At 42.0% G+C, this 25,764-nt stretch overlaps 1 protein-coding gene across 3 annotated transcripts in view; it reads right to left on the bottom strand.

Moving 5' to 3' along the window:
• Positions 1 to 25,764, bottom strand: part of LOC102292082 (E3 SUMO-protein ligase PIAS1) — a 55,288-nt gene that overhangs the window by 18,548 nt on the left and 10,976 nt on the right. Inside the window, exons 1-2 of one of the 3 annotated variants that reach the window (XM_042224136.1) lie at positions 18,126 to 19,089; positions 10,522 to 11,017 (exon numbers count right to left, since the gene is read on the bottom strand). In XM_042224136.1, coding sequence (XP_042080070.1) covers positions 10,522 to 11,017; positions 18,126 to 18,188 — 559 coding nt within the window. In that variant the 5' untranslated portion in view covers positions 18,189 to 19,089. Of the gene's footprint in view, positions 1 to 10,521; positions 11,018 to 18,125; positions 19,090 to 25,764 lie in introns of those variants that run through there. The other 2 variants (XM_042224137.1, XM_005930420.2) reach the window with 2 other exon arrangements.

Below are 25,764 nucleotides of genomic sequence, written 5' to 3'. Positions count from 1 at the left end.
AGAGAATAATATGTTTGACCTGGCTACAGGTTATTTCCCCCGAACTGATGCAGTGAGCAGCTTTTCATTTCTTGAACTGTGTTAGAAGAAACATCCTGTGGTTTTGGAAAAGATGTCATTCCCTTCTGAAGGGACAAATTATTGACCAGCATCAAGCAAAGAAATCAACTCAGGAGATTGCTGATAACCTTAATCCAGTTTTATTGCTAACGGATTATTAAAATCCATAAGGATAGTGGTGAACCATTATCGTGGAGAAGAAATGTGTGAGAGAATGATCATCTTAAACATTTGGTGAAGTCACATCATATCAGAAGACCCCCTGTGAGCAAGCACTAGGCGACAGTGGGAAAAAGAAACCCTCCCTTTTAACAGGAAGAAACCTCCCCCAGAACAAGGCTCATGGAGAGGCGGTCATTTGCAACAACCGGTTGGTGTTGAGGGGACAGGACAAAAAAAAAAAAAAAAAACACATTGTGGAAAAGATTAATATTAACAATAATAAATAGTATAAATCACAGCCATGGTTAATATTGAAAGTAAGAGCATTTTCTCATGCACAATGCAAAGAGAACTCAAGGGACTGGGATTAAACAGCAGTGACGTGAAATCCACTTATCAGTGAAGCTAATCAGAAAACAAAGATTCAGTTTGCAAGGGAGCAGAAAGCTTGGACTCCAGTGCAAGGGAAAAGGTCACGTGGTCTGACGAGCACAGACTTCCCCTGTTGCAGAGTGAAGGACGCATCAGGGTAAGAAGAGACAAGCGGATGAAGTGATGCACCCATTATGCCTAGTGCCTACTATACAGGCCTGTGAGGGCAATGCTAAGGTCTGGGGTTGCTTCCAATGGTCACGTCTAGCTTCAGCAAAGTTATGTGTCCAAAAATGAGGTCAGCTGACTACCTGAATATACTGAATGACCAGGTTCTTTCCATCAGTAAATGTTGATGGCACAGACAGGTTTCAAGATGACAATGCCAGGATTCATCAGGATCAAATTGCGAAAGTGTTGTTCAGGAAGCATGACATCATTTTCACACATGGATAGAGTCCAAACCTTAACATCACTCAGAACCTTTGGGACGTGCGGGAGAAGGCTTTATGCAGAACTACAACAACACAAGATCTTGGTGAAAAATTCATGCATCTGTGGATGAAAATAAATGTTGTGACATTTGAGTCTCTAATGACGTACACTACCCAGCTGTTTTCTTTTCATTTTTTGGTTAGTGACTAAATTATAAAATACCACACATCAAACAGCCGCTGTGATAGAGTACTTGTCTTCCCTTGGGGCTTCCCACCAGCTCTTATCAAAATTAAAACTGGGATTTCATAAAACTGCTTTATTCGCAAGGGGTCGCCAAAGCAGATGGATCCATATACTTGGAACACATATGGCATTGGAAAAAAAAGGAAAGGACTAAAAGGACTTTAGCACTGGAAAATATTAGTGTCTCAAGGCTACAGTCACAATGTAGTGCTAAATACTGCTTAACTGCACACTAAACAAAGGAAAAAACACTTAATGTGTCAGGCTAACACAGAAATATTTTTGGGAGAATCTTATCACAAAAAAGCAGAAATTCAACATTTCAATAGACGCTTCTAAAGAAACAAGCACTGTGTGAACAATGTGCTGTGCATTACTGGGTGATTGTTGCAGGGATTGCTCAAATATTGTTGCTACCACCTAAGGTAAAAGGTATGACTGCAGTCCCAGAGGTTTGGAGGAATGCGGCATTGCGAGTAAGTCTAGAAATACCAGCAATGCTGCTATGACATACCTATCCGTATGCTTCAAAACCTCCACTATATAAAATGCCTTTCTCTTATTTTATACAAATGCATTCTCATATACATCACAGTCCATTTACTGACAAACAGACTCAATATAAAAAGGAAAAAAGCAATAAAACAATGAGCAGCCCTTACTTGCGCACTGCAACCTGAATGCAGAAACAAATCAACTTTTCTGTGGCTGTATTTATGCCACACTACTTTGCGTTATATGTGAAGATTATGATAATCTAAATACAGAAGAAGGAACAAAAATGAATGTAGGTACTGGAATGTAGGAAATGTTTAAAAACTCTGTAAACATGCGCAGTCACTTCATTTAATCATTTTGTGGCTTTTAAAAAGCCTCCAAAGCTGCATAATATCAACTATCACCATAAACATGACATACTGAGCAATGCTAGTTATCTAAATGCCATTACCGTTACTAAAGAAGATACTGATAAACAACTTTAAAGCAAAGAAACTGTTTTTTCCCATTTCCACTATAAATACTGTAGGTGGATCTTTGCATCTAAAAGCTCCTCTCTAACAGAAAGTTAGAGGATAAGGCATTTTACAGGATGAGTCAGATAAAACCAAGGAAACTACAGTACTGTGCAAAAGCAGTTGCCAATCTAACACTTTCCAGATGGTACTGCATGGTGGATTCAAATCTGACAGACAGCCCTAAACCAGGACAGAGCCTCCACCATGTTTTACAGATGGCTATAGACCAGGGGTGTCCAACTCCAGGCCTCAAGGGCCGGTGTCATGCAGGTTTTGGATATCACCCTGAGTGAACACTCCTGAATCAAATGATTAGTTCATTACCAGGCCTCTGCAGAACTTCAAGACATGTTGAGGAGGTAATTTAGCCATCTAAATCAGCTGTGTTGGATCAACACACATCTAAAACCTGGAGGGCGCTACCTCTCTCCAGACCTCTTCCTTGCATAGAAGAGGTCAGGTAGGCTGATGGATTCATCACTTCATAAGACCGGCTGCCACCGATTTTCAGTTCACTTCTTGTGTAATTTGACAATTTGGCATACTTACATACTGTACACCATGCTGAGATATACCAAGTAAAAATGAGTGAAGAAGAAACACCTCTAGAAAGCCTGAAGCGCTATTACTCAACAGCACTTAAAAAAAATTACAAGAAAGTCTGGTTGCTTAGAAGCAAAAGGGGTGACTCAAGACTTTTGCACAGCATTGTACACGCAGATGAATAAACTGCGTAAACATGTATTAGACCCTTCCATCCTTCAAAATGTGCTGAATCGTTTTTGGTAAAGAAGTAACTGTTTAAGTATAGAGTTCATCATCCATCATTATCCACGGTTTAAATTGGTCTCATCAGTATGATGATAGGCGTGATGGGTTGCAGGAAATGTTGAATGCACAATGCAGTGGCTGTAGAATAATGATCAGTTTCACTTTACTGTGCAACCCTGACTGCCGCTGGGCACAAAAATCTTGCCGGAAAATGGGGGCTCAATTGCACAATCAAACCAGGAAGAGAACAGTGATTTAATTTTCCTTAGAATTTGTAGCTTTCCGTAGGTAGCTGAAATGGTTGATTCGGGAAACTCTCTCCGCCAGTAGAGTTATAAGAAAAACGAAAAAAGTCCTGTTGCTGGAGGAAGCAAAGAAGGTGATGAGGATGAGAAAAAGAGGGAATGTTGGACGGGCATTCACTCGAAGGAGAGAGCTCTGGGGAGTTGTCTATTGCCACTTTAATTGACAGGCAGATGGCACCATGCAGACGTGATTCATGTCCTGGCACCTGGAGTCCTGCTGAACTGTGTGCAATGCTGAAGGTTGACTTCTTTTCCCCCTTCCCCTCGTGACCTTAGGAAATGTACCGAAGGTAAGTATGACAGCGACCTCCTAACAGATAATAAAAAATAATCTTAACAATAAAACAAGTTTTCCAAAAGGGGTTTCAGGATTCAGTATGCAAAGATATAATCATGGGCTGACTCATTTCTAAAGGAAGCCATCCAAAAGAAAAAAAAAGGAAAAAAAAACCTTATTAGATATTTTTTTCCACATGCTTTTCCTCTACTGCAATCTTCTCATGTAACAAACCATTATGCCCAAAGTCCTCATCAAACGCGGAATAGGTTTGCATCCCTTTTTTTCCCCGAAGATATGGTAATTAAATCATGTATAATGCATGTGCTATGATATCCATAATGAGCTGTGATGTATAGTTCTCCGCGCAGCACGGTCAATGATGGAGCACAACCAGTGGGGTAAGATGGGAGATGCTGGTGCAAGCCTCAGTGTTGACCAGTAGGCTCTCAGGCCTACACTGTGGGCCAACCAACCTTTATTCTTCACGCTGACAAAAGTCAGCAGAGTGCACAAGGCTGCACAGGAGGGAGGGTGGGGGCTCCGGGTGAAACGATAAGGAGTGAGGCTGAAGGAGGGGAGAGGATGGCGAGAGCGTGATAATAACTACATTTACATGCGCACAAGAAACCCGGTTACTGAAAGAAATCAGGTTAAGGCCGGAAATCGGAGAAGACGTCGACACGCACCGCAGTTCCTCGGATACTGTAGAGACGAACATAATTATGCAGCTGATCGGCTGCCATATTCCTCACCAGTCTCTCTCCCGTATGCGTGAACCACGGATGTCATATTTTAATCTTATTAGGGATACATATTCGACTGCAGCAGAGTTTTTAGCATTTGGACTGATTTTGCAAAGAGAGATTTGGTTATGGAGCGTAAGGCAGCACCGTCTCCATCTCGCTACGCATATAAACTGTTTCTGAAATCAAGCTTCATCAGAAACGTGACGTTTATGGTGTTATATACTTCCATATAGGATGAGATGAGTGCTGCAAATGCGTAATTCCTTAAATCCAGTTCAACTTCAAAAGAAAGCCAGAAGAATTTGAAACGAACCCCACTGCCTGCTAAAACTTAAGACTTAAATTTGAAAATAGCACACATCCCATGGAAAGTCAAAAATAAATTGCTGCCTTAAAGCGTCCAAAAGTTGTTAAAAATGAAGGGAAGCCAACAAGTTTAATTAATTCTAGTGGAAGAGGTGACTTTGTTGGAGCAGTCGCAGATGGAGACAGAGAAAGAGCAGCATCAATTTTTTAAATTAATTTTTTTTAAAGAAATGCTTTAAAAAAAATCGAGATCTACAAGTTATTTAATCAGTCTGCTGCATATTAACACAAAAAAAAACCAGCTGCTACATGGTCTGGAGGCAGACCATGTAGCAGAACATAATCGGGGAAATTTATCGAGGCACTTTGATAAATAGTGACAATATTTTTATCGGTTATTTTTGTACATGGACATGATTTGTGGTGCTTCCAGCACATCAGTTAGGACATTTTTAGACATTTGTTGTGCTTTTCCTTCCCTGTTTACTCTTCTATTTGCCTGTTTGGTTTCCCCATAAGAACTAGCTCATCATTTTCTGTATTTTTTAGTGCATTATTGCAATTTTGTGCAATTTAATCTTGGTTTCACTCGTGGTTATTATGTACAGGTTAAAAAAAATATTAGTATATAGACAGTGTTGTTCAGTTTGCATTTATATATATATATATTAGGGGTGCAACGATACTCGTATCGATATTGAACCGTTCGATACAGTGCTTTCGGTTCGGTACGCATATGTATCGAACAATACAAAATTTGTAATTTATTTTATCAACTTTCCTTCTGACGATGCTGTCTGTGTTGAGCGCTCAGTGAATCTGCGTTCGACTACTCCGCCTAGGCTGCACTGTCGAGCGCAGATCCACTGAGCGTTCAACACAGACAGCATCGTCAGAAGGAAGAGCGCAGGGCAAGCTAGCGAGACAGAAGTTAAGCTCTCCTTGCAACATGGCAAATTGAACCTCCCCCACCCTCATTCAGATCTGGCGTTTGGAATTATTTTGGTTTTCATGTGACGTATGACCCTGAAGGTAAGCGCGTCATGGACTAAAGTAAAACAGTATGTTGGATGTGCCACGCAATGCTCAATTACATGGGTGGGAACTAGTGTGTTAGCGCAGTTAGCTCGTTAACGTGTTGGCCGTCTAGCCCCATGCACGGGGCGATCGCGGTAGCTCGTTAACGGAGATTTGCCGTGTTGTGGCGTTAACGTCATTTCAACGAGATTAACGCTGACAGCACTAGTGGGAACACAACGAATATGACTGCACATTTACGCCGACATCATCCTAGTGCAAAGACAAGTGGAAGCAGACAAAAACAACAAGCATGCATGCTACAAACTTTACCCGAGTCATTTAGACAGCCGTTAGCACATGATTCTCCTTATGGGGACCTGATATGTTTAATATTGTGGCGAGCTCAGACAAGGAGGAGACGGAGGTGTCGTTTGGTCTTGCTTCCCGTGAGCTAGCCAGGGAGCACAGCCGTTTATTGACATCTGCAGAAGAACACTGCCGCTAGCTAACTGCTCAGCGCGGCAACCGCACAGCAACAACAACACACAGAGCGCCCTCTGACCCCGGAAGGACACACCGTCGCAGCGAGAGGGCGTCACCCGTCACTATGGCAACATAAACAAAACATAACTGTACAAACAGAACCCCGAACAGCCCTGACCCGCTACATAGCCCCCACCTAAGGGGTCAGTCGTCCCCGACGACCCCATTACCCCACACAAAGTCCTGCAAATGTCCAGGTGCCTTCTTTTGGCGCACCGGCCGGTCACGACCGGCGGGGGAAAAGTCACTCGGGTCAGAACATGGGGTGCCACCATCATCCCACTTCTGACACCAATGTGGCGAGCTCAGACAAGGAGGAGACGGAGGTGTCGTTTGGTCTTGCTTCCCGTGAGCTAGCCAGGGAGCACAGCCGTTTATTGACATCTGCAGAAGAACACTGCCGCTAGCTAACTGCTCAGCGCGGCAACAGCACAGCAACAACAACAACAACACACAGGGCGCCCTCTGACCCCGGAAGGACACACCGTCGCAGCGAGAGGGCGTCACCCGTCACTATGGCAACATAAACAAAACATAACTGTACAAACAGAACCCCGAACAGCCCTGACCCGCTACAATATGCTGCTGAGAATATAGCCCAGAAGAAGCGTATAGTATAGCTTTTATTTTGGAAAGAGCCATTTCTCTGTAATAAACTCTCTTTTCCAAAGATGAGTGATTCCTCAATCAGATATTTTTTTTATTACTTTGTTGTTTCAGCAACATTAAATTTAAAAACTGTACTTTTGAGTTAAAATATATATTTATAATTTTAATAAATGACAAATTAAAAAGGCATGAACATTTTTTGTATCGAAAAAATATCGAACCGAACCGAACCGTGAATTTTGTGTATCGTTGTACCCCTAATATATATATATATATATATATAAAAAAAACTGTGTCTGAACTTCCTAAAAACCTCAACCCTGGCTATGACAATAGTACATAGCAAATGAGTAAAAATCCTGCCTTTCACTCTGTCTTAAGTCTGTCTGCACATGTGCTCTTGTAAAAAACAAAACCAAAAAACCAAAAACTGTCAGAATACTGGTTGAGCAGATAAATGGCCAAAAAAAACAATCTGGCAAAGCAGAAGAAGCAAGCAAACAAGTGGGGGAAGGGAGGGAAAAAATGAGAGGGGAACGGGAGGCGAGGCGAGAGGAGACGCAGCAACAATAGGAAGGAGAGAGGGAGAGAGGGAGCGAGCAGTAATCAGCAGATCAGAGAGGAGTACACAAGCGGAGAGGAGGGAGATTATGTTGAAGAGTGTGATCAGTGAGTGAGGAGGGAAAGGCTGTCTCAAGGCACGAGGGGAAAAAAATTAAAGAAATTCTCCCAGCAAGAATCAGAGATCCTCCAGTGAGAGGGCAATTAAAATGAATCAATTGCTTTCCTTTCTGCCTCCGATTATTACAAAGAGGGTCGTCACCTCAAAGCTGCAGCTTAGTTTCACTTTCGGAGGCAAATTCAAATCTTCAGCTTCACCTAACGATGCCAGACACCCTCCTCCGGGTTTCTGCTCCTATCACTCAGGCTTTTGGCTCTCTCAGTTTCCCCCAGAACAATGAGGGACTGAGCATTTATTATTTATTGGAAAAGATGTTTGTGTTCTTTCGAAAGCAGTCTGTGCGCGAGAGCAATGTGAACGTACGATTCGGAGTCGAATGGAGGGAGGGTGTGTGGCACAGGTGTAGGCCTGTGCGATTTCATCACTCTGCATGCAAATTTTGACCGAGGACGGCAGCGGCGACAGAAGACGGAGAGGGACACAGAGCGGGAGGAGAGGGATGAGGCGTGTGCAGGAAATGGATCGACTGAGGAAGCGAGAGGGAAGAAGAGGGAGAGTGGGATGATAGAGCTGCAGGCTCGCTGTTTGTGCATGCATCTGCAGGCAAATTAATCACGAGATGGTCTTCTACTCCATTAAAATGCTAATGTAGGAAAATCTAGACATTTCCATATATTTGCAATATATCCCAGAGCCCAAAGAGTCTTATTATGCTAAGTGCAGACTGGGTGCTGGATGTAGATGTAATGCAACGACAAATCTAAGCGAGATAAAGGCGAGATTAAAAGTTGGGTATGTAGAGAATTAACGCGACGACAGGGCACATAACACTGGGCATTATGAATGTTGGACCTTCAAGAGAACATTCTGGATATTTGAACCTGAAGGGCTTAAAAAAGCTGTTTTGTTTTCTGTCACAGTTGAAATAAATATTATTTTATATAAGTGACTAATGAACTTGTACTTTACTTACTAATCTAAGAGAGCCATTATCTTATAATGTCACACAGACACACAAACACATATCACAATTTAGCCAAATCTGATTCAAATTCTGACAGTTGGCAGGTTTGTTATCGCAGCCAGTGTCAACAAAGAAGTGATCAAGCCACACCAGCACAGCCCCGATGAAGCCGAACAGGGATGTTGCTGTCCGCTACATCTGTAAATAATCCTTCAGAATGATTCATTTCCAAGCTTGCATACTTATTCCACCACTGTGATCTCCTCTGTGCACAGAATTAGCTGCTATGCAAACTAAGAACAAAAAGATTTGATTCGAAGCTCTCTTACACGTTAACGATCCTCAACGCTCGAGAGCTGTGTGTCGCCACATGGCAAACAAGCTGAGTTTTGTTAGGAAGCCCGAGATGTGACGGTGTGAAGCGCGCCGTGCGCAGGACGGTTTTCACAGCAGTGCAACAGAGCGACGGCTCGGCTGAGCAAACACAGTGCGGCCGACATACAGCGCTGCGGTGTTGGTATTGATTGTTTATATCCACATTAGTGCTACAGTTAGAAATATAAATGTACAAAATGAATAAAAGCGCAATTCATAATGTGGCAGCGTTGCTCGAGCCACCTGACACAAATTCCAACAGAGTGGCCTATGTGACAACATAATAACAATAAAGAGAAATGGACTGACATTTATACAGCCGCACACATTCAACACATATTTTATCATCAGGTATGCCCGTTTAAATGCTTGTAAACTCAAATATCCCACCAGCCGATCACATGGCAGTAATTCTATGCATTGAGGCAGTTCTGAAGGCAAAAGGAGCTCCAACCCTGTACTGGTCAGGTGGCCAGTGAATGTGTGTGCATCTATTTTTCTTTTTTTATCTCGTGTTAGTCACCAGTCACAGTGTTTGCAACTATATAGTATCATCAACATTTAAGACTCCATGGCAAACCTCTCAGCAAATAGGTGCTTGTGGTCTCTGTACTCTCGGACTGTATATCAAAGATGGGTGTGGCCTCCAGGTCTAAAAAGGTAAAGTGTGAGGAAGTGCATTAAACCTGTGGTCTTTGTTTGCTCCACATGGTTTACAAAGTGTCTTATTTTCCTTGACATCAAGTGTGATTGGATCATTTCTAAACTGGACCTGCCTTTCCAAACAACTTCCCCCCCAGAGGAGAAGTTGTTTTTCTTTGTTGACAAAGGCATCAATACATTTCATCGTATGTTTTTATCCTCGTGCTTAGTTTTATCTAGTTGTTATCTTGTTTTTGTCACAAAAAAGAAAGTTGTCGATGAAACCTATGATTAAAAGCTATTGATCAATGAAATTAACACTGCTAAATCATGCTGTACACCATGGATGAACTCTGGAGCCTGATGAGTTCATCGTCAGTCGCTGGTTTTTAAGTCTTAATTCAGCAGCAGCTTAATTCAAGCTCACTTTGTAAATTTAATAAAGCAGGGTATGATTTTCACTATTGTATGGCCGTGCTTTGACCGTGATTTACAATACAACTTTATTTGTATACCACATTTGATTTGTCAGCTGGATCCACCCCCAAAGGATGATTTCAGCCAAAATGCTCAACTCATGACCCCATAAACTAATGACGTAAATAGTGGCTATGTTCATCTTCCATAAGCTTTCTGTGGTCTCTACCAGCTACTGAGAGTAGTAACTGGTTCACTGGGCTGCTGAATGCTTTACCATCTCCCCAGCTAGTTACCAGTTTGGTTTGCCTGTTATTTAGAGCTGAGCCGCCTGTGTACAGTGGATTTATAGGGCTTTGTTTGTTGAAAACAGATGCCTGAGTGTTTGAGCCAAAACAGTAAAGCGGAGGGCCAGAAAGATAAACTGCTCCTGTAGATTCTAAAAGGTTTGCTTTCATATTGTCAGCTGATACAAAAATAAAAACATATAGAAAATTAACACAAAACGTATTATTTGATTCATGTTGCATTCACGTGTCACACAAAAGCCACACGTACACATGTCCTCACCTAGACTCGTGGGCTTGATGAGTTCGTCCAGCATGTCGTAGAAGGGCAGCCTCTGGAGCTTAACATCTGGATGCACCGGATGCAGTGTCGCTGAGGAGGGCAGGTGGTGCGTCAGCCCGGTCAGCTCGTGTTTCCCAGGACCGAGTAGTGAGAGCGGCAGTAACGCAGCAGGCGATGGGGCTCCACCGTGACCGGCGTGACCCTCGTAAGCCAGCTGCGTCAGGCCAGCAGGCAGCGCCGCGCCCCCTCCCCCGACCACTCCAGCTGTGGCCGGGTGGTGCGGCCCAGGCAAGGCCAGCTCTGAGTGAGAGACCATTTTGGCCGGGAAACGTCTTCGGTAGAGCTCTTTGATCTTCATGTGCACGGCGGGGCTGCAGCCGGCTTTCAGCAGATGCAGCGCCTTGGTCAGCAGCTCGTGCTTGCGTCCGTGCTTGTTGCGCCCGGCGTAGCCCAGCAGCACCTGGAGCTCCGACACCCGCAGGCTCATCACCATTTGCTGTGGTGGAGGAAGGGGTGAGAAAGACGATGAGCAATCAACTTTCAAGTTTCAATACCAAATATCTAAAGTAAGTAGTTAATGCATGTTGTCATTTTTTGCCTGTGGCTTTACAAAAAGTAACAAAAACTGAGCTGCTGTGCAGCATTTAGCGTCAGACGCTCCATTGACCCTTTGAATTCAGCTTTACTGACTGGACTCTCGCTAACACGGTTGCCTTACATACAAACGATCCCGGTTTGAGGCTGTGAGGAGATACAAACCCAGCCTTAGAGGGTTACAAGCCGGTCTAATCCTTGTGCTCGACCCAAGCCAGGATAAATGGATGGATTCTGTCGGGAAAGGCAACTGCCAAATCAAATATCTGGATCTATCCGCTGAGGCGACCCCTTGGGAAATAAGGGAGAAGCCTAACCTTAAATTGAATTGCCTAGATCACAGTTTGTTGTCTCATGATTACTTAACTTAAAAACAAAACAAAAAAATCTCCACAGAGAAGAGGATATCTAAATAAACCCTCTGCCAGTTTAACACTGACGCATTCCCACAGCAGCAGAGTTGTTACTGTGTCCGGTGCTGGAGTTGGGGGATCGCTTCCAGCTGAGAAACAGGGCCACAGTCTGGCCGACTTTTTGGTTCAAGAAAGGTTTATCAACGCATATACTATTGTATAACAGAAAATAAAAGCTATTTTGTATCAAAGATAAAAAAAACAAAACAAAAAAAAATCACTGCAAAGTTCCTTGTGTTGAACGGTGGTTTGGTCGAAAGACAAGTATCCACTTGGAGCAGAGTGTGTAAATTACACGCTCGATGCAACGCACCTGACAGAGCTACAGATTTATGAGAGGCCCGGGACTGTTTTTAACATGAGAGCAGTGTTACTCTCATTTTGCCTTGGATCGCTCGGGACTGCCCACGGAGAGAGGCGGACGAGGAAGCTGCTGCGGACGAAGACTTCTGGCTGATTTATATTTCTACGTGCTTACATTTTTTTTAAATACAGATCCAAATTTGAGCTGAGTCTGCACGCTGATGTACTGTAGCTTAGCACAGCTAACACTTTGCCTCACAGAATTTTAGAGAGAACACACACACACACACACACACACACACCATACAGTTTCCCTCCTGGCACTGAGGTGCATACAATAAGTCAGAGCAGCTTCATTTCTAACCTGTGCATGAGAACAGCACCTGTCCACGCGCTGCAGAAAACACTCACCCTGGGAAGCAGTGCACTGTACTGTCCATTTTTTTTTAATAAAAGAGAAATATAAGCATTAACCAACAAAGGAGTCTTTTACTAGCTCACAATGTGAGACTGAGGCTGTACCTCCCAGGGGGTAGCGCGATGGAGTAGGTGCAGGAAAGCATGGGGGGAAAAGTGCCATTCAGTTTAGCTTCAGAGCCAGCAGCACTAGCAGTTCGTCATCTAGCAAAACCGACTGTACAAATACTGAATAAGATTCTCACTGCCTTATAAATCCACGGGCTTTAACTTAAACTCTCAGCGAGTGTAACGAGTACATCCATAACCTGAGATAAATCCATCTTAAGTATCTGCAACTAGCAACAACTTCCTCGATGTGACAACCAGTGAGCTTGGAGGAACCTCAGTCACTTCAGTCTTTGTGTGTTTGAGGCTTCGGCTCCTTCACACGAAACTCGAAGACACAAAGCAAGACTTTGTCAGATTGTTAAGAGCAAACAATGATCGGGGCAAAAGAGCTGAGCGCGTGCTCTTTAATCTAAAGATAAGGAGTGGGCGGATGAAGACGTTTAAATGAAACATCAGCTCATTAAGCAGCATCCATTATACATGAGGAAACCATATAGCACAATCCTTAAAGACACGCACACCTACAGGGTACACTAAGAGTGCCTTGGATAAACTTCCTCCCTTCATCTCCTTTAATGACAGAGGAGCTAAAAATGCACAAACACACACCCCTTAAATGACAAAGCGCACAGATCTGCTGGTGCCCAGTCTGTCAGCTTTGATTAAAGTAATCCACACACACACACGCACACAGAGTCATTTTTAGTTTTATGCACAGAATCTGCATGCGTCTGCAAAGGTTTTGACACTTCAATATACAAGATTTAAATTAGCTTTTTATACTGATGCATATATATCGATGCAAACTTACCCCATGGTTCCACATTTAATAGACATTTAAAACGTCATACATGATCACTTTAGGCTACTTTTAAAACCTAACCACAGAGGGGACTTTTTACACATGAAAAACAAACAACAAACCTCAATTTGTACTGCGGAAATAGATTTTCTGTCCTTCCACCTAATCCACACAATCTAATTTATCTCCTCCACAGTAGTCCATCAGGAGGATTCGGAGACATGTTTCAACAACAAAGTAAATGCCATTAATAAAATCTGCTAATTGCATTTCGCAATCATCAGGAGGGGAACTGCCCCGTACCTAGAAAATTTTTGTTTCGCTTCCTCCGTGCAATCCTTCCCGACTTGACCAGAACGCTGCCAAAGTCGTGGCGTGAATGTTGAAGGTGAAAGAAGTGAAATCGGATTGCTCTTGAATATTATGTACATGTTAATCTCACTTCGTTTTTAGCACGGGGTGGCCCAGGTGTGAAAGCAACCTCTGGCTCTTATTCGACCACAGGACTGTAGTGCGTAATTAAAACAGACGCGCTATATTAACGGGAGTTTTGAACGGAACTGAAACCCCTGAAGTGTGACAGTTTACAGTAAATCTTCTTCCACTATTGCACACGAAGGTTTCAGAGCCTGCAAAAGGCAGCAAATCTAATTTCTATTTCAAACAGCAGGATGACACTATTTGAAACCAAACAAACATTTTCTGATAAAATGAGAGGCAAAACAAGTCAGGAGTTGTGTTGTGCAAAATCTTCGTCTAAATCAAATCCTTTCTAGTATAAAAGCAGCAGCAGCTAATGAGAGCTGGACTTCAACCTATGACCCACTAACTCCAAGCCCTCAAGGTAGACACCTGTTCAGGTCCTTTGTTAATTTGTCCCTCAGTGTCAGGAATTCAAGGCTGCAGTTCTGCTGTAACGTCCATAGATGTCCGACGGACAGCATCTACTTGAGGTGACTGCTGTTGTCATCTGGCACTATATGAATAAAAGTGAATTGAATCTGCTGCAAATGATCTCAGTGGTGGCACAGTTTTGTTGCCCAAAACAATGCAATCTCTGCTCACCATCTGCCCTGCTCGCCAGGTTTGCTTTTTGCTTTTGTCCTCTTTCCGAAAGTAAAAATTGAACTTGATTTCCACGAAACTGGGCAGCAGCACTTCCAGGAAGCTAAAAATCTAAAAATAGCAAAAGAACTAGAAGTGGAGCAGAGACTAATGACAAATCGGATATGGTTTGCCTTTTTTTCCCCCCCTTCAGGTGTGCAGAACTTTTTGAATAAGCACTATGCCGTATATCTATGAACAACTACATCAATATTTATACTACTCGATAATGTATTTGGCCTGTAATATGTCAGTTAGTATATTAAAAAAATGCACCAGTATGTCTTTTAATGTTGTTTGTAATTTAAACAAACACATATCCAGCCACTTTATTAGGTATACCTGCTCAACTGCTCTTTAATCTCAATGTCTAATCAGCGAGTCACATGGAAGCATTTGGAAGCTGGCAAATCTGCAGCAACTGTGTGATGCTGTCATCTCAATATGCAGCCAAATCTCTGTTTCCAGCACCTTGTTGATTCTGGTACAAGGAAGGTGTACTTAATGAAGTGGTTGGTTAGTGCATTTCACGTAGTGCCAGAAGTTACCAAATATTTAGATTTAAAACTACTGAATTAGAACTTTGAGCCAATTGAATTGAAGTTGACTGTCACAAGGTTCTTAAAAGTTAGTGTTTTGCGATGACCCAGTTTATGGGGGTTGTTTAGTGCCTGCAGGAAAAGGAAACCATTTTACACAACCTGGGCTCCAAAGTGACAGAGCACAGGCTGCTGTTTACAGACCAAACACTGCATCTTGTGTACAGCTGCCACATATGCATAACCATGCACATCCGCGTTCATTTGTGTTTCGCGAGCACTGATTTACATTCGTTTCTTTCTTCCTTTAACTCTAACCACTGCTTGCCTAACGCTAACCACACAGCAGGTCTGCACCCTAAATCGGATGATTTACGTTACGGGGACTTTCTTTTTTGTTCCCCAAAATAAAAGGTGAGTCCCCACCGTGTAAATAAGGCGTGCAAACAAATTTTACCAGTCAGAATATAGATCTGTCCTTTGTTGCTGCACAGAGTCAAGGCAGAAAACAGAAGGCAGACGACCATATGTGAATGTAATTCTGATGCCTCTGGTCTGAAGTGCACTGCAGTTATAAAAACACATCAGTCAAAGACAGACGGCTACTACAGCAGAAAGCTCAATCACAGGTGCAGCACACAGCCAGCAGCTGTCTCTTGATGGATTTTTCAAAATCTAGATGTCTTTAAAAAAAACTAAAAACTAAAAAAACCACACAAAAAAATCCCAGAACAACCATTTGGATTTGAATCCAGTATCATTTCTTTCAGTATCCTGAGACAGACAGATATCGGGAGACCCACAGTTTATTGGTTTGATCCAGCAGCTCTCCTGCTGGCGACACAAACGACCACTTCAATGAAATATGCATGTGCACGACAAGTGGGGGGAGGTGGAAAAAAAGGACACCGGCCGCCCACTATTTCATACCCACATGCTAAGCCCCCTACCGCCACTAAGCCCCGCCTCCACCCTCTCTCACTTCAACGCAAACACACACAAAAGACAGGCAAATATGGACAAGAACAAACATCACCTAACATAAACTGACACACACACACAAACTTCCAACACACTGCAGATGTGTAGCATTCCTCTAGCTCCCAAAAGAGAGTGAGAGGGAAAGAGAGAGAGACAGAGAGAAAGAGAACAAACAGAGGAGAGAAAACACTGGCTGTGGAGGTGTTGGAGGAGCGACAGATGAACAGATCACAGCCCTCACTCTCTTCCCTCTGTCAATCACTCTTCTTCCAGGACAGGTGGCCTCCATCGCGCTCCATCTCTTTGGGTCAACAACAGATGATCGGCATTTGCGAGTGATTTATAAGACAGTTTTTTTTCTTTTTTACCTGCAAATCTACTAAATTAAAAAAAAAAATCTACTGCATCAGCTTATGGCTCTAACCTGAAGGAGCCTTGTGTTCTTCTCACACAAGCAAAGCTAAACCAAGCGGAGCTTCAAGCAGAAGGAGAACAGCTCAAAGAGTAACATCAAAAAAATCTGTGTGTTTTTTCTTCAGGTGAAACTCTAATTTTGTGACTCTTACAGATAGTGCCGTACAATACTGCAAAATTTGGTGCTGAATTGATACCAATAAATAAAGGGCCAGTACTGCCGATACCAATACTTTTAACATTTAATGAGCACTAAATCACTCAGATTTTCAACAATAATTCGTTAATACGATAAAACACACCGTTCAGCTTTTCGTGTATTTTAAAACATTTTCTTTTTTTTGGAGACGTTGAATATAAACGCGCCTGTCTCTAAAGCAGCGGTCCCAAACCCCTGAGCTATGGCCCGGTACCGGTCCATGAGTCGTTAGGTACGGGGCCGCAGTTGAGGTTCCGGTGTGAAATTCATGGTTTTCAGGGTCTTTGTCGTCAACTCTGTTTTCCTGGGTCTTTTCCCGTGTTGCAGTTGTGTGTCTTATTTTGAAAGAAATATTTACGCGTTACCATAGCGACCAGAGAGCATAAAAGGGCAGAGAGGAGGATGTTACTCTCAGCATTGTTGGCGCGTTTCAGAAGGACGCTGCTAATAGAGATACACAGTTACACAGTGAATTTGCGTTTATTAATATAATTACAAAATACCACAGTTTTTGTCTTGGTCGTATCACTTTATTTTGTTGTATTTATCCACGACACCTTGACGGCCGGTCCGTGAAAATATTGGTTAAACCGGTCTGTGGTGCAAAAAAGGTTGGGGACTGCTGCTCTAAAGTAGTTTGGGTCAACTTCTGTTGTGTAAATGTGATGTATCTGGAACCTAGAATAGGTTCATAGTGCTGAACTGGACTTTTAAAATATTTCAAAGGGTGGAATCGTCGAATGTTGGGTGCTTTTGCTGGAAAAATGCCTTTAAATAGTTGAAGATAAGGTTTGTATTCGACAGCTGATGGATGAAAATAGATTAATCCTTCGAGGACTACCCTGTTAGGATATTACAGACAGCTATAAACAAAGCATTATTTGCCTGTTAATTTGTGAAAAACTCTAATGCACACACACACACACACACACACACAACACACTTCACAGAGAAGCAGTGGCCTGACGAAACAGCTAACCTGTGCCTGCTTTATTCACGACCCAGATCAAAGCCTCAGAAAAACAATGTACTGCTTTAAAGTGATATCAAAGAGGTATTTTGACATTTAGTGTCACAACATTAACAACCAGTGTGTCATATGTTGCTTGCTGCTCTCCTGACGACATGAAAGCAGAAAAACATTCTCACTTTATTAGTCAGAATAAGTCTGAAACGCGGCGTTCAGCCGTGCGTTGTCGCTGCTTCGGCTGCGGCGAAAAGCCGCCGGTTAAACAAAGCTCGTTTGTGGGAGAATGTGCTCCATTGTCTTATTTCGGTGAAACAACTTGACATGTAGGTGCGAAAGGAAGCTGCAACAAAGAAAGGAGAGCAAAAGACGGAGAGAGGATACAACACAAAGAGAGTAGCTAGTGGTGACAGGGGAGTTCTTACACACACAAACACACACACACACACACACACACTGGTGACCAGAGCAGAGACGTTTCATTTACCAGTCCGTGGCATTTTCAGCAAAGCATGCTGGAATTGAAGTGCACAGTTTTGAACTGAAGTAAAGAAATAAGATTTTGATTGTTTTATTAAATTTGCTAATCTTGAGCTCGCTCATAATTGGTTACATAATCAGACTCCCCGGGTCCTCTGTGAACTCATGTTTCCACTTTGCACTGAACAACATGCAGCATCCAGTGGGAGCTGTAAGATGTGTATACTTAAGTTATTAAATTTGGAAAACCAGATTTTACCTATGTAGATGAGCTTTTTACCTGCAGAGCTCGAACCGGATCCTGATCAGGGTCCTTTAAATGTAAACCATGCCGTGTAGTCATGAATGGTCTGCTGCTTCTCGTCTAAGGCTCCAGCAACACAAGTCCAGTTTTCCTCAACCATTTAGCAACCAGCTGTGAGTTAGTGGGGGAAATTGGCCGCGTTGGTGGTGCACTGAAAACCTTTGTGAGATTGCTCAGGTCACAAGCAGACTGACAGAGTTGCCTGTAGTTTGCACGGAAGACACCAACGTGAATGCAAATACTGGCTGAAGGGTAGTGAACCTGCAAGAAATCTGACGCAGAGTGGAAACAAATATAGTTGCCTTCAAAAAAAGATGTGCCTTTTGAAACATGCTGATTTACTTTGAAGGCAAACACTCTTCCGGTTTGTGAAGCCCTTTTCAGATTTTACTCAGTGAGATGTAGCAAGTGTTTGCAAAGAAGTCAACATCTTCCAAGCAAGCCACAGACGACTGTGGCAGTCTGCTGGTGACTGAAGCAAATCTCATAGAGGGCTGTGGTCCAGCCCCCTCTTTGGCACTTTTGGTTAGCAATAGCCAGCAACCTCATGCAACCAACATTCCAAATGGTTGGGAAACACAAGGAGGTCGCCAGGAGGTTGTTAACCAGTCAACCTTGTACTGCTTTGTGATTTTAGTCTATGTATTTATTGTGACCAACTAATGTTGCTGGGTTTTATGTATTTTAATATCTATTTATGGATGGACCTTGCAGATGAACTCAGGTTTAGCGTACTGTGGTGTGTTGTTATTGCAACAACCTCTTGCTTATATAAACAAACAATACAATAAAAATCAAACAGAAAAGCCTCTAAATCTGTCTGCTCAAAACATGGTGTTAAAACTGAATCTCACAATAACCTAGGATGATGAAATTCCTTCAGGTGAGCAAGAAACAGCATGGGCTGTTCGATATAACAATATATATCGGATGATGATATAAAAACATCTATCGTTTCATTTTACGATATCGTTTGTTTCGTGGTGTCGCAAAATAAACTGTTTGCGGCAATATTTTTTCATCGTTTTGATGGTCACTGTAGTGGCTATATTAATTTCTTAAAGTTCTCTCTTTCTCTTATATTTAATATAACCACACTAGCGACTGTTTTTATGCTTGTCGTTAGCAACAACGATGGTAAAACCATCGCGTGTCCGCTTGTTTATGTTCCACATAAACCTTTCACAATAAAGCTCAAGATCCTGTTGAGACTTTTCAAAATAAACTGTGAAAAAGTGAAAGAGTATGCAAAGTATTTACGGATCAGAAGCAAAAAAAAAAAAAAAGAGCTGTCGGGTGCTAAAAAATAAACCTTAGACTCAAACGTTAGAACAGGCTTTTCCCCGCAGCACGCTGTGTAATAAATACTCACAAAGAAAACTGTGTCCGTTACAACTTATGTCTAAAAATGTATCGTTTTATGCGTCGGTTAAAACACTCGACTCCAGCTACACGACGCCGAGCTGGAAACACTTCACTCAAGTTGAGCTGCAAGAGATTCACAGAATTTACAGAAAATATAACATTTTTGTGATTTATATCGTTATCGGGACAATAGATGTCTTATATCGGGATATAAGATTTTAGTCATATCACACAGCCCTACACTGACCATCACTCGTACAATTCAACCCATAATCTTTCAAAGAGAATCAATAGAGACAAGGTGCAAACCACTGAAGAACCCACAGAAGGCAGCTAAGATTAAATTTGCAGCTTTTGGATAAGCGTTATTTTTGGATACATCTGACTTGAGCCTCCCTGGATCTGTCGGTTCATGTGCAAAAATCAAACCAAACTGGACTGATGCAAAGTGAAGCATGACGGTAGGAAAACAAAGTCAGGCTCTTTTTCTTACAATTGTGCACGAGTACTATAAAACTTTAAATGTACAGAATGAATTTCTAAGTTAGTATGATTACAGCAGTTTCTAAACGAGCTATTATCAAGAGATAATGGAGCAGCTTTTATATGGACAATGAGCCAAAGCATAAATGGTAAATCAACTGGTTCTTGCATAGTGGTTTTCTACTTGACCAATCAAAGCACTCACTTCATTCACCCTGTTCATACAAGCACTTCTTTCTACAGCTGAGTGCCATCCAACATTCACGCGTTCATACTCTGATAAAGGCACTGGAGACCAACTTGGGGTTTAGTATGTTGCCCAAGAAGACTTAGCCATGCACACTGCAGAACCTCCAACTTTCTGATAAGTAGATGACCCGCTCTACCTCCTAAGGTACAGCCACCAGTATCTGTTATGATTAAAGTCTTAGAATCCTGACCTCAGTGCCATGGAGTCCCTTACTTAAATTCAAAGTCTGCAGCTCCAGAGGACATTAAGAGGTTCTGCCAGTGAAAACATTGTGAACATGATCCTCACTGCTTGGTCTCCACACACTTCTTTGCCTTCATTAGAGCTGTCTATCTATTGTTTTACCTACAGAAGAAACAACGTCACAGTCAGCAAAGGAGCCTCAAAAATGTTGCTTTTCCACCAAAAGTCAACACGGTCGAAGATTCCACGAATTTTAAGAACAGATGGAACCATGCGAAAATTAATCTGCCTGTTTAACTCCACTGGCAGAGAACAAACACTGAAACATCAAGGTTCAGCTCGCAGGTTTATTTTTCAGGTGCAGAACAGAGGCGTGCTGAGCAACAGGTCTCACAGACCAGTGTGAGATCTGTTCCCAGGACTTGAGAAAACAACTGGACAAAGAGTTCAATTAGATCTACACCTCCTTTCAACCTCTTTTATCACAGAACACACAGATGAAGGCATACTTTCCGACTCACCAATGACCAACTAATCTCTATAAACTAGGTATATAAACATGCGGATTCTAGGCCAAATCAAGGACAAAATTTTAAGTAGACTTTTCTGTCAGTGGTCTGCTTCCAATCTGACTGTTCTTGGCCAATCAATCAAGGTTTTTTTGTTGTTGCTTTGTTTTTTTTCTTAGATTTCCACAATCATAACCAATGACAAGCAAAGCACAGTAAGGTTTGTCCAGGATATCCACTGGCTATACAGAGAGCCCTGAAAGATGGAGGCCAGTATTGCAAAAGGCTGACAGGATCCTGATGAATAGTTAAATCAAATGCCAATCATCAGACTAGCCAGGCTTCCCGCATTAAATAGAAAAATATATATATAACGCATAACCTAACAACCGAAAAAAACAACAAAAAAAGAGATAAGAATAAATTGAGAGTCTCTGTGTTTTTGGAGACAGTACCAGTGATCACAGAGAATAGGAGGGAGGTTTAATGAGCTGAGACTCAGCAGAATAACTGAGCTGATGTTCCCTGTGATGTACAGTTTTGTTTTTGTTGACCAAAGGGGAGCAAGATGGCATTCAGCCATATCCCACTGTTTCATCATTTCAGTGTGGATGATGAGCTGTGCAAATTGGGCACCGATAAATGGCTTTTAAAAGGATTTGTTTTTGCGTACACCTCCTTAGTGTTCACTCGGAGCTTGTTTTAAAACATAAAAAAAGAGAACGCACTGACATCATCTCTCCCAATAGGTCTTCAGGGTTGGGGGAACCAGAACTTCATGACCTTTTCAGGGTTTACACACAATGAAATTTAATTCCTGTATTGCTTTCTTAGCTGCGATGTAACAATTATTTATCATTATATCATATTTAAGTATTTTTCTATCATTCTGCAGTCCCAAATTCTGCGCTATTTAATTAAAGCGACATGAAATGGATGTTCTTACAAATTAAAAATGCTTCGTTTCATTTTGATAAAACTGGTCTATTATGAGCCAATGAACTTATTTGATTTAGTAGCAACACTTCTAAAAGATCTAATGCGCAGACTAATACTCTGCAAAAAGGATTTAACCGCCTCCTGCAGCACAGTCCCACATTTAATTTATCTAATGTCTCCTGACAGCCAGCAATCACATACAAAAACACTTTACAAATAACGTTACTGCCAATGCCTGTGAGAGAAAATACTCACGACTTTTGCTAATTTAATTGCAGACTTTTTTATACCATCAGAGGCCTTTCTGAGGACACTGCGTTCAAAGCTTTTTTAGACTTTTCATACCTGCAGACACCCAGCAGATTCCTGTCAGACTGGAAAGGAGTTTGTGCGGGGGTAATAATTTGCTGTGTCCAGAGCTGTGGAGAATGATGGATAGAGGGATGATGGGGGATGGGGAAGAGAAAGCAGCTGAGCCTCCAAACCGAATGAAATTCTCCACAGCTCCAGTAAAAACACAGCGAGGGGGGGGCGGGAGGGAGGAGAGTGGCCATGCTGGAGGTACATGGACGCATTAGCTGAACAGATTCACATTTACTGGTCACCACGCTGATATTGCACTGCTGAAACCCCAGCTAAGCTCTTTTGTTGGGGACATGGAAACATGTTCAAATGTTGTTGTTCTTTTGTGATTTTTAGAATATGGGTTTATTTTGCAATATTTGTAACAGATTTCAGGATGCAGCTTCTCCCTTTTGGTATGGATAGTAACATTCTTTGGGTGCAATAAGTAAAATAAAACTCATTTTATTTCTTCTCATTAATCATCATCTTCTTCTGCCTTTGGAGCCGATCCACCTAAACCTCTACGGTGAAAAATGTTAAAATTGAGCCCCTGACTGGAGACTGCCTCCTGATTCTTTTCATCATGCCTGTCCCTCAAGAACTCTAGGTGATCAAGGTTGGAGGTGTGGTCATGCACATGACTTATGAACCATACGCCTAATTTTTTAAAGCAAGTAATTTATCGAATTAAGCCAATTTCAAAGCGCCTCATCATGCAACTTCCTGCCATATTAGGTTATTTTAAAACCTTTTCACAGGAAAGAAATTTCCTCCACACAAAGTTGCTCTACATGGCCTCCAGAACACACTTCACAAAAACAACCAACTGGATTCACGACTTCCAAAAGTATTTGTTGAAATCTTGCAGACATGAGAAAAATGAGTTAATGGTTTTACAATGATCATGAAATAATTTGTTCAAATACTCACACTGAAAAAAGATTTTTCTCTTTGCACTATTCAATCATCTCATGTAACCATTGTTAACTGTTGCAGTTTTGGAGTAGTTTAGTCATTTTTTTCACTAATATGCACCTGGGAGGTTGTAGTTACCATCCCTCAAGCTTTATGTGCACACCTCCTGCTTTTTAACTCCACTGCAGCATCAGTTTAAAAACACAGCTCTAAACTGAAAATAGCATATTCTAATGCCTGCATGCAGCATACATGGTACACGCTTTGCTCGCACACCTGTTGGTGCTGCTGAGCTGCAGTAAATGCAGCGGAGCTATTATGAAAGGAAACAGGCAGCACGGGGGTCTGTCTGATGAGGTGTTGGAAAGTGGTCAGTGCCTGAGCTGCCCTAAATAGGCTGTTCTGTCAGGAGAGCCACCGGCCTCGAAAACTGCCGACTTTGACAGGCAGTGAGTTCTGGTTACTGAGAAACTCCTAATCGGTACTAGTTATCATCTCCACCTATGTTTGAATTTGCTATTTTGGTGATAGTACTGACGTCAACTGCGTTTTCACATCATCTTGATAAAAGCTCGCTTGCCTTTTGTCTTGCTCTGTCGTCTGCGCTTTTATTTTTCTACCCAAGGTGAGAGCAAAGCAGAGGTTCTGAGTCAGAATGATTACTCAAAAACTACAGATTGAAGGAAGCATGATGGTGAAGTAGAGTGCTGGCAATCAATAAATAAGATTTTTAAAGAAACAATATATTCAACTGTTTCTAGATTCGCTCTTACTTCAGACTGCTAAAAAGTGGGCAAGCAGGGCTGTCAGACTTTCCCTAAAACAAAGAAATAACAGAATAAAGACACAGAACTCATTAAAATCATCGTTTTCTTTTATACAAAAAGGTACACCTACTGAGACCTGAGCTAGGATGCAATTTTAATTTCGCCCAGCTATCTGGGATTATTTAGACCTGAAAAGGATGCAAACTAAGCATCAAAGTAATTTTTTAAATGAAGTGCTGTATTTCAAAGTGGAGACGTTTATTTTACAGGACAGTACAATAAAATCACCATTGCCCACTAAAGTATAGAACACAATGACAAAAATCCACAATGTAATGTCTCCATATGATTATGCAAGAGGAGACGCGCCATTCTTACTGGAAGCGTTGACATCATCGAGGCTTGTCTCGACCAGTGTGTAACATTTGTTCTGTGAGGGATTTTAAATAATGTTAATATCTTTTTGGCACTTAAAAGCCTAAAGCTCATTAATGTCTCTTCACCTTTATTTGAACTATAATAATCTTCTTTTGGATTTAAACCAAACAGAACCAGCTTTGGGACTAGCTGAAGTCAACTTTTCCCCAAATTTTTCAATCATTCGGCACTGCTACATACATTTTTAGCACTCATATTTATGGCTGCCATTAGGTATAAATTGCATCACAGTAAAGCTCAGCATTTAAATGTACAGTTACACATTTTCATCCTATTCAGATGTCCCAGGTGTCATGACAGTGTAACAATGAGCACGCATATGCAACACCAGAACAAAGTGTAATTCAGCCATCATAACTTTTCACCTGCAGCTGTGGTTTTCCTCCTGTGAAACGTCTACGTGTAATTGTCTTTTTTTTCTCAGCGTGCTTTTATCTTAATTTTAATCACACATTGCTAAAAGAGAAAGTAAGAACAGGTGCAAACAGGAAATTAGAAAACAAACACACACACACTCATTTAAGTTGTCATGCAAAGTACTTCAGTTCAATTGAGCACACACGCAAAGGGCAACCACAAAGACGGGAAAAGCACACCGCAGAACTGGCACACAAAGAGTTAGCATGTGGTGTGATGAGAAATAATGCATGGGAACTCAAACACACACTCACACACACACACACACAACATCAGGAGCTATGCACAGCATGCTGATGCAAACCTCAAATGCACTCTTCAGCCGCATGACCGTCATATGACATGCACACACCGACACTTTGCTCATGTGTACTAGACCAAACCTACACAGCAGCTGAAAAGCCACAACCGGCTCAAAAACCAACATTTCCCAGGAGCTGATCAAAGACTCAGAGATTTGTGATACCGCTGATTAACTCCACTTGGGCTTAAGAAAAGATTGGGTGCGAGATTGAAATAGCCTGCTACAAATTTAGCCTGCACAGGAGGACAAATTTAGGCTCGCTTTTTTTCCATTGCCTGAGGTGACACAGAACACCATAAATATTTTCCTTCCCGCATGACGACACCGAGACTCAAGTCGCCAGACCACACCTTGATACTGAGTTAAACTTGAAGCTTGCAGCATTGGCATTAATCACTTCACACTTTGAAGCTTCGGATTAAATGTTTTACGGAAAAACTGCCTCCCAACTGAAGACGAGCTGATGTACAAGAAAAAAATCTTAAATCTGCCAAATTAATATTCAAATCAGACACATTTGATGCAAGCTTGCACATTTTGATAAGCAGCAAAAATCCCAAGCGCTACTCATAGGTTTCCTCAGGCTCTGCATTACACACAGGTGAGTTCCCCATGAATGCACCAAATAAAATCATTGAGAAGAATAAACTGTAACGCCCACACGTCCCCTTCTTTCTCTCTTCCCCTCTCATTGCTGTGC

This window comes from Haplochromis burtoni, unplaced genomic scaffold (assembly GCF_018398535.1).
Source record: "Haplochromis burtoni strain Fernald_Lab_line unplaced genomic scaffold, NCSU_Asbu1 Contig_129, whole genome shotgun sequence".
Taxonomy (NCBI): domain Eukaryota; kingdom Metazoa; phylum Chordata; class Actinopteri; order Cichliformes; family Cichlidae; genus Haplochromis; species Haplochromis burtoni.
The sequence above is the reverse complement of the archived record's forward strand: the minus strand, read 5'-3'. Positions and strand labels throughout refer to the sequence as shown.